Source organism: Athene cunicularia (genome assembly GCF_003259725.1).
Source record: "Athene cunicularia isolate RWA chromosome Z unlocalized genomic scaffold, athCun1 chrZ_part1, whole genome shotgun sequence".
Lineage (NCBI taxonomy): Eukaryota > Metazoa > Chordata > Aves > Strigiformes > Strigidae > Athene > Athene cunicularia.
In genome coordinates, this window is record NW_020799142.1 from 360,024 (window position 1) to 370,266 (window position 10,243).

Here is a 10,243-nt window from a genome sequence, read left to right on the forward strand (position 1 = left end):
CAGCGTGCACTGCGTGCGCGGGGCTGCCGGGGGGGGCCGCTCGGTTGGTCTTGCTGGCGGGCGGGGACAGGGCTTGGGCGCGGCCTTGGAGGTGTGGCGTTTCTGTACCGGAGGATGCTGAGGGCGGGCGAGACTCGTTCCCTGGAGGAAACGCGTCTGGGAGGTACGGCTGACGCTAACGCGGGCGTTAAGCCTACTCTCACAGCTGTACTGGCCTGTGCCCTGGTCCTCTGCCTGTCCTGCAGGAGCAATCCCTGCTTTTCTCTTCTGTCCTTGTGTAGTGGTCGCAGTAAACAATAAAAGGATATTTGTGAGGCGGTAGCCAGGGGTTACGGCAGTGGCTTAATTTACTTGCCTGTGCTTCCAAGGCGCCACTGTGGTCACCTGCAGCGCAGCTTTCATCGTAACAGAGGCCTCTGCGTGGTCTAATGGTGCTAACAGCACGTTAGGCGGTGCCAAGCTTGAAGGGAGAGATACCTAAGACATGAGGGTGTTCTGAAATGGCAGTAGTCTCTGACAAAAATGGCTCAGGTTTGCAAAAGCCAGGGAGGGATAGGTGAGTGTGTCTATCTTGTTTACAGGCACTTCAGTTAGAAAAAAATTATTCAGTGCGCCATGTGGAGTTTCTATTGGGAAGTGCAGATATAGATAGGGGTAGTATTTGAAAGCTGGACTAGAGAAAGTTTTTCAGTTAGAATTGTGATTTTGTGGGGGAAAAATAGGCATTAAAAAGTGAAATAATTTTAAGTATTAGTAAGTATAACTTTTGGCTAACACTAAAGTGAGAAGAGCCCTGGTTATATGGAAGTTCCTTTCTCTTTGCCAAAATACTTTCCTTGACTGTAAAGGAATATATTCTTTACAGCTTCCGAGGTATTAAGAATTGGTTACTGATTGTAAGAGTCTTTGATTTTTTACAGACTACTAGATTATCAGTATTGATAGAGAAAGCATGTGAATTATCTGAAGTAATATGGTTTATTCCAAATAACAAACCCAGAAGATTTTATACTTTTTTATTTTGGGGTTTTTTTAAAGATTAGGCCAAATAAAGTGAATCAGGTGTTGTGGGAAAAAAAACAAGTAGGAATATTGGGAACTAAATATCCAGGAAGGAAGCTCATTTAATTTTGTACTCAGGCAGCAATCCAGCAGATTATTGGTTTACCTAACAGATGAGGATCCTACTAAATACATTAAATGTATATGGATACTACATAATGCATTTTCTTCATTGGTTTGTGTACACACTTACAAACGTTTATAGTAGAAACTGCCATTGTAGGGATGAGGATAGAATTTCTGTTTAGCCGAAGTATGAGCTGTGGTCCTACACAGGTGTCTTATTGCTGTGCAACTTCATTTTGGTAGAACAGATAAGTGTACTATATGGAGAATAATCAGTGTTTCAGACAACAGTTTAACATGCAAAGAGTACTGGAAGAATAAAGATTGTTCTGGAACAAATTGCTGCAGTGTGTTGGGGACTGACCCATGCCTACTGTGTGCTCTTTAATACCAATCACTGCCCTCAAGGGGGAGAAAGGGCTGCAGGATGTGAGAATTAAATTATTGGTACAGTATCTGGGCTGGGGGAACAGGCAGAGCCAGAATCAGTAGCCTCCAGCAGCACAGCAGCTGAACCAGAGAGACAGCCAGTGCCGGTATCAGTTGCCTCGATACAGAAAACAAAATATACCAGAAAGTCAGCACGCAAAGTGGGGGATGGGGATGACCCAGGCCCAGCATGGGAACAGGAGAAGGGGCCAGTGGTGATCATCCAATCTCTAACCCCAACTGAGTTGCAAGATATGCAGAGAGATTTTGGCCACCTGAGAGGTGAGCATATTTGCACCTGGCTGCTCCAATGCTGGGACAATGGAGCCAGTACTTTTGAGATGGAGGGGAGAGAGGCCAAGCATCTGGGATCTTTGGCCAAGGATTCTGGCATTGATAGGGCAGTAGGGAAGTAGACTCAAACCCTTAGCCTTTGGAAGTGACTCCTGCACAGTATAAGGGAGAGGTACCCCTACAAGGATGATATGCTATGTCAGCTAAGCAAATGGACAAACATTAAGAAAGGCATTCTGAATCTCAGGGAACTGGCTGTGTTTGAGATGATCTATGGTGATCTGAATGATGAGCAGTCACCCATGGACCCAGATCAGGCCCCTTGCACACACCTGATATTGTGAAAGTTCCTGAAGAGTGCACCAGATGCACACTCAAAAGCATTAGCAGTAGTGTCCTGGTGGACAGACACCCAGACTCTAACAGTGGATGGAGTGGTTAGCAAGCTCCGGCAATATGAGGGAAATCTCCCTTCATCTCAACATTCCTGGGTCTCAGCTGTGGAGGAACTGTATCAGAGGGTACAGAAAATGAAACTGGAAATGTGCTACGTTTCACCTGCATGGGCTGATGTCTCAGCCATTAGAAGTAAATGTTTCCTTACCCAAGAGAAAGGCAGCAGAAGGTAAACACCATGAGGCACCCTGTGGTTTTTTCCTCCTTGACCATGGATAAAACATGAGGAGGTGGGATGGACAGCCCACTGCAGCCCTAGCTGCATGAGTAGAGCAGCTGAAAGGGAAGACCATCACGAAAGGGGAGTCTTCCAAGAGCGCAGCTCCAGTGTCCGGTCAGAAATCCTCCAGAGAGAATAGAATGGTGAATATTATGTCTGACCCTCTTGAGGGGACCAGTAAATCATTCTTACAAGAAGTGAGTGATGATGAGCAGGATTAGAGGGGCCCTGCCTCCAGCCAGGTGGAGGAAAGGGATAGTTGGATTTACTGGACAGTGTGGATCCAGAGGCCTGGCACATCAGACCCACAAGAGTATCAGGCTTCGGTGGACACTGGCGCACAGTGCACCCTGATGCCATCGAGCTGCAGTGGGGTTGAATCCATTTGCATCTGCAGAGTGACAGGGGGATCCCAACAGCTGAGCCTATTGGAAGCTGAAGTGAGCCTGACTGGGAAGGACTGGCATAAGCACCCCATTGTGACTGGCCCAGATGCCCCGTGCATTCTGGGCATAGACTATGTCAGGAGAGGGTTCTTCAAAGACCCAGAAGGGTACCGGTGGGCTTTTGGTGTAGCTGACCTGGAGGAGGTTGAACAGTTGTCCACCTTATGCGGCCTCTCAGACGATCCCTAAGTGGTGGGGCGACTTAAGGTTGAGGAGCAGCGAGTGCCGATTGCCTCCAGGACGGTGCACCAGTGGCAGTACCGCACCAACTGAGATTCCTTGGTCCCCATCCATCAGCTGATCCGTCAACTAGAAAGCCAGAAGGTGATCAGCAAAACTCACTCCCCCTTCAACAGCCCTATATGGCCTGTGAGAAAACATAATGGCGAATGGAGGCTAACTGTGGACTACCATGGCCTGAATGAAGTTACACCAGCAATGAGTGCTGCAGTGCCGGACATGCTAGAGCTCCAGTATGAACTGGAGCCAAAGGCAACCAAGTGGTACGCCACGATTGACATTGCCAACGTGTTCTTCTCCATTCCAATAGTGCCAGAGTGCAGGCCACATTTTGCGTCCACTTGGAGAGCCATCCAGTACACCTGGAATCGATTGCCCCAGGGGTGGAACCACAGCTCCACCATTTGCCATGGACTGGTCCATACTGCACTGGAGAAAGGGGGGGCTCCAGAACACCTGCACTATATTGATGACATCACCATATGGGGGAACACAGCTGAGGAAGTCTTTGAGAAAAGGAAGAAGATAATTGAAATGCTCCTGAAGGCCGGCTTTGTAATTAGGCAAAAGAAAGTTAAGGTGCCTGCAAGGTAAATAAAATTCCTAGGAATAAAATGGCAAGATGGGTGTCGCCACATCCCAATGGAGGAGATAAAGAAGATAACAGCCATGGCCCCACCAACCTCTAAAAAAGAGACTCAGTCTTTCCTGGGTGCTGTGGGGTTCTGGAGGATGCACATCCCAAACTACAGCCTGATTGTGAGACCTCTCTACCCGTAAGAAGAACAATTTTGAATGGGGCCCTGAGTAACAACAATCCTTTGAACAGATTAAGTGGGAGATTGCCCAAGCAGTAGCCCTCAGGCCAGTCCAGGAAGGGCAGGAGGTTAAGAACATGCTCTACACCGCAGCCAGGGAGAATGGCCCTACCTGGAGCCTCTGGCAGAGAGCACCTGGGGAAACCCGGGGCCGACCTCTAGGCTTTTGGAGCTGGGGATACAAAGGCTCTGAAGCTAATTACACACCAACTGAGATGGAGATACTGGCAGTGTACGAAGGAGTTTGGGCTGCCTCAGAAGTGATCATCACTGAAACACAGCTCCTCCTGGCACCCCAACTGCCGGTGCTAGGGTGTTATGTTCAAAGGAAAGGCCTCCTCCATGCATCATGCAACAGATGCCACGTGGAGTAAATGGGTTGAGTTGATAACACAACAGGCTCGAATAGGGAATCCCAGCCACCCAGGGATACTAGAGGTGATTACAAACTGGCCGGAGAGCAAAGATTCTGGGATGTCACCAGAATAGGGGGTGATATGTGCTAAGGAAGCCCCCACCATATAACGATCTGCCGGATGAGAAGCAATAAGCCCTGATGGGTCTTGTTGTATTGTGGGAAAACATTGTTGATGGAAGGCTGCTGTGTGCAGTCCCACACGACGGGTCACTGAAGCTGCTGAGGGACAGGGTGAATTGAGGCAGTTTGCAGAGGTGAAAGCCGTTCAGCTTGCTTTAGATATTGCTGAGAGGGAAAAGTCGTCAAGGCTCTATCTCTACCTTGACTCGTGGGTAGTGGTGAATACCCTGTGGAAATGGTTGCAGCAATGGAAGAAGAACAACTGGCAACGGAAGGGTAAAACTGTCTGGGCTGCCTAAGTATGGCAGGACATTGCGGCCTGTGTGGAAAACCTCGTTGTGAAGGTGCGCCATGTGGATGCCCATGTACCCAAGAGTTGGGCCACTGATGAACATCAACACAACCAGCAGGCAGACCAAGCTGCTCAGATTAGAGTGGCTCATGTGGACTTGAACTGCCAGCGCAAAGGTGAACTGTTCATAGCTTGGTGGGCCCATGAGACCTTGGGCCACCAATGTATAGATGCAACATACAAGTGGGCTCGATCGAGGAATGAACCTCACCATTGACACCATTGCAGAGATCATCCACACATGTGAGATGTGTACTGCGATCAAACGTATCAAGCGGGTGAAGTCCCAGAGAAATGGAGAGCGATGGCTCAAATATAGATATGGAGAGACCTGGCAGATCGACTACATCACACTGCCAGAGGCCCGCCAAAGGAAGCACCACGTGCTTGCAATAGTGGAAGTAAGCACTGGACGCTTGGAAACCTACCATCACCTAAGTTAGGGAAACTTAATGTCACCGCCTGGAACACAATCCGGGCCTTGAAATCGAAGCCCTGTGGTGACACAGCACCCCAGAGAGAATTGAATCAGACAACGGGACCCACTTCTGAAAAAACCTCATAAATGCCTGGGCAGAAGAACACGGCATCGAGTTGGTCTACCATATCCCCTACCATGCACCAACCTCTGGGAAGATCCAGCGCTACAATGAACTGTTAAAAAACACATTGAAAGCATTGGGAGGTGGGACCCTCAAAGACTGGGACATGCATCTAGCAAAGGCCACCTGGTCAGTCAACACAAGAGGATCTGCCAGTCAAGCTGGCCCGGCTTAGTCAAAACCTCCATGTGCTGTAGATGGGGATAAAGTCCCTGTGGTGTGCATGAGGAATATATTGGGAAAATGGTCTGGTTTAGTCCTGCACCAGGCAAAGGTAAAGGCAAACCCATCCACAGGATTGCTTTTGTTCAAGGACCTGGGTGTACCTGGTGAGTGATGCAGGACAATGGAGAGGTCCAATGTGTATCACAGGGGGACATGATTCTGGGTGAGAACGTGCTGTAAATTATGCTGTGCCTTTGTGAATTGTTATTTTGTTATTGCTAACTGCTAAATGGCAGCTGGACATGACGCAGATGGTATAGATTAAAGGGGTGGATTATGTCCTGGTTCAGCTAGGATAGGGTTAGGTTTCCCCAGCAGAGAGAGAGGGGGAAGGGATCTCCAGCCGGGTTATTCATACCATGCTGACATCAGATCCGTGCACAGGAACTTTTTTCCTTTTTGGCTTCAGTCGTGGGGAGCACAAGGGTAAGTAACCATTGCAGTATTTCTCTGTGTATCTTTTGTCTTGTTCACTGTTATTACTGTTTATTGTTGTTATCATTGCTACTGTTGTTGTTCAGATTGCTTATTACACTGTTGTATTAAATTTCTTCTTATTTTAACCCGAGTCTTGTGCCCTACTTGTGTCTGAGGGTGGGGGAGGGACAATGGCAACATGGTCTCCGGTCTCGGCAGGTCTTAAACCAACACAGTAGTCTTTCTCACCATGTCTGCTGGTTGACCTCAGTGTACTTGCATGCGCACAAATGTCTGTTTAGGAGGTGTTGTACAGCTGTATTGTATCTTCAGCTGTATTGTATCTTCAGCAACAACTAGTATTTACAATGGTGCACACTCTGCCTTGGGAGGCTAATAGTATATCTAAAGCTGTTCTGTTTTGCAAGACTATTTGAGACAGACTAGAGACTTCTGTTTTCAAAGCTTGTATTTCATCTGAGGTTTCGTTTGTAGTAATTTCTAATGTTGCTGACATACTCACTATTGTCTTTAACTCACTCTCAGATATTCTACCACCTTTTTAACCACTTCTGCAACAAAATGTGGACCAGTATCTGAAGACATACCTGCTGGTACACTGAACCACGGTAATAATTTGGTTTAGCATTTATTTTACTACCTCATGTGCAATATTAGTGCAACAGGGTAGGCCTGTGGCTGTTCACTAAATGTGTCCACCAAGACTAGGAGATATTTATAATCTTCTGTCCCTGGTAGTTCAGTCAAGTCTATTTGTCAGTATTCCCCTGCGGTTATTCCTGGTTTTGTTATCTCTAAAATTACTCTCTTACCTGTGTTAGGATTATTTGCTTGACGGATCTTGCATTTTTCAACTACTGATTTTATGGTCTCTGCCATATATCTGTTGAGTGACATCTTCCTTAAATGTTTAATGAGCGTTGTGGTTTGAACTCAGACAGTAGCAAATCACCATGTGGCCTGTTGTTTACACCCCCAACCCCAATGAAATAGGGGGGGGGAAAAAAAAAACCAACAAACATTTGTAGGTTAAATAACAAAAACTTACTAGCAAAACTAACAGTAATGACAGTAGTCCAAAATGGGTAAAATGCAGTAGTGGCTCATCAAGTGGTGACTAGTGCAGTGATGTCCACCCACCAGAGAATCCTGCCCAGCTGATTGGGAAGTAGAAAACAACTGCCTGAGAGAGCACCTGCCCACCTATATGCTGAACTTTGATGTCACATGACATGGAATGCTCCAGTGATTAATCAGGGTCCAGCCCTTTAGCTATGCTTCCTCTGAGCCCCTGGAAAGTTAACTCTATCCTGGCTAAAATCAAGACAATCAGTCTTTCTGTTCCCAGTGAGCAGCTTCATGGTCCTCTGCAGCTACCTCTCTTAGTAGACTAGGGGTGAGTAGTATTTGCCTTTGAGGGGTTACTGCCCAGCTGTCTTTATATTCCTTTGCCTCCAAATCACTAATATGTTTTCTGTCATGTTCTTCATAATGCAGGGTTTGGTCCAATATCCTTGGTGTTTTTTCAGAAACATAGGATAGAATTTTTGCTTTGGCTGCGGCAGCATTATCATCTCCTTTCTGATGAGCATTACAGTGCATAACTACCACTTGCGCAGGTAGCTGGATGGATTCCAGTGGTTTCAGAATTTGTTTTGCATGTTTTATTTCCCTTTCTTGGGACCTCAAAAGTCCTCTTTCTTTCCAAATAGCCCCATGAGCTTGTATCATGCTAAAAGCCTACTGTTGAGTCTGTCCACACATTTACTTTATTTCCTTAATTCCAATGTTCTGGTCAAGGCTATAAGCTCAGCGTTCTGTTGCAGAGGCATTTGAGTGCAGCACCCATACCTCTCTAATAGTGTCTATTGTAACCATGGTGTATCTGTTGTTCCTTATGCCATTCTCTATGAAAGTGCTTCAGTTAGTATGTAAGTCCTAATTTGCATCCAAAAGTGGTTGTTCCTTTAAAATTCTTCCTGCTGTACTTCATGTATGGTTTGCAGACAGTCATGTTCATGAACGCCTTCTGGGGTTGAAGAGGATAAAAACATATCTGGATTAACAATGACAGTTGTTTTCAAGATCACATCATCCTATTCTAATGAGGCAATCTGATATTTCATTATTCAGATCAGAGATAGACTATTCCCCTCTTTTGTTCTAGTACTGCCAGTACTGAATGAGGATCTGTCACAGTTTGAACTCAACCAGTAGCCCATCACCATGGGCATTGCTTTTATTTCCCTCCCCCCAGCCCCCCATGGGTGAAACAGAGTAGGAACAATAAAAAAAAAATTGTAGGTTGAATAAAAAAAAATAGTGGTAGTAAGAAAACAACAGTAACAACAGTAAGTTCAAACAGGGTAACATACAGCAGTGGCTCATCAATTGGCAACTAGTACGTAGCCTGCCCCAAGCAGTGAACTGCACCAGAAATCCCGCTGCTGACTGGAAAACTGAAACTGAGAACGCAATTGTCCCCTTATATACTGAGCATGACGTCACATGATATGGAATATTCCAATGTTTGATCTGGACCTGGCCCTCTAGCTGTGCTCCCTCTCTGCCCAAGGGAAGTTAATTCCATCCTGGCCGAAACCAGGACAGTATCCATCAGTTATTCCATACCATTTGTGTTATGCTCAGGTTCCAGATACATTCTAAGGAATAACCACCCCTTTTCCTGGATCTCACAGATACCATTCCCTTAGTCTATGGATTATACTTCAATAATGTCTACTGAGTTCATTTAGGCCATAACTTTGGGTTCCATCTGTCATGACAGTCTTTAAGGCTGGAGGAATGAGGTACAGTTGGGTCAGTTCGTGCAGCAGGAGGCTTTGGATGTGGCAGGAGGATGTTACAGGGCACAAATTGAAATAACAGGATTATTCGACAGTCTGGTTCATTGGCTATTCTCACCTAAAATCAAATCTCCCTGAGGCACACATTGGACTTCTCCATCCTTCGGCATCACCCACCAAGTGCACCCAGGTCGTTGGACAAATGTAATCCCACAGATGGGTTTACCTTTATCCAATGTAGGAGTTACCCAGACAACATTACTTAAGACATTCTTAATGAGCACTATGGGGCCTTTATCCCCATCCACAGTATGTAGGAGGTTTGACTGAGCAGGGCCAGCTGGCTTGGCAGATCCTCTGGTATTGACTAACCAGGTGGCTTTTGCTAAATGCATGTCCCAGACTTTGAAAGTTCCACCACCAGTGTAGCTTTTAGCGACCCATTGTATCACTCAGTTTTCCCAGAGGCTGGCGCATGGTAGGGAATGTGATCTATCCACTCAATGCCATGTTCTTTGGCCCAGGCGTCTATGAGGTTGTTTCGGAAGTGTGTCCCATTATCTGACTCAATCCTTTCTGGCGTGCCATGCTGCCATAAGACTTCATTCTCAAGGCCTAAAATAGTGTTCTGGGCAGTGGCATGGGACACGGCATGAGTTTCCAGCCAATCAGTGGCTGCTTCCACCATTGTAAGCCCATAGTGTTTGCCTTGCTGAGTTTGTGGGAGCGTGATATTATCAATCTGCCAGGCCTCCCATATTTATATTTTGATCATCGTCCTCCATACCAAATGGACTTTAACTATTTGGCTTCCTTGATTGTGGCACATGTCTCACATTCATGGATTACCTGTGCAGTAACATCCATGGTCAAGTCCACTCCTCTGTCACAAGCCCATCTTTGTGTTGCATCTCTTCCCTGATGGCCTGAGGAATTATGAGCCCAGCAAGACAGAAATTGTTCACCCTTACAGTGCCAGTCCATATCTATTTGAGACACCTTGATCTTGGCAGCCTGATCCACCTGTTGGTTGTTCTGATGCTATTCAGTGTCCCGGCTTGTGGGTACATGAGCGTCTACCTGGCGTACTTTCACAACCAGATTCTCTACTCGAGCAGCAATATCTTGACATAATTCAGCAGCCCAGACGGGTTTGCCTCTGCTGCCAGTTGCTCCGTTTCCACTGCTGTAACCACCCCCACAGCACCCTTGCCACCATCCATGAGTCAGTACAGAGGTAGAGCACCGGC

The 10,243-nt window shown here is 46.6% G+C and overlaps 1 protein-coding gene across 1 annotated transcript in view; it reads left to right on the top strand.

Moving 5' to 3' along the window:
• The first annotated feature begins 105 nt into the window (after positions 1 to 105).
• The window catches only part of GIN1 (gypsy retrotransposon integrase 1), a 22,731-nt gene continuing 12,593 nt past the window's right edge, over positions 106 to 10,243 (top strand). Inside the window, 1 exon segment of the mRNA XM_026865675.1 lies at positions 106 to 163. Within this exon segment, the coding sequence (XP_026721476.1) occupies positions 115 to 163 (49 nt within the window). The 5' untranslated portion in view covers positions 106 to 114.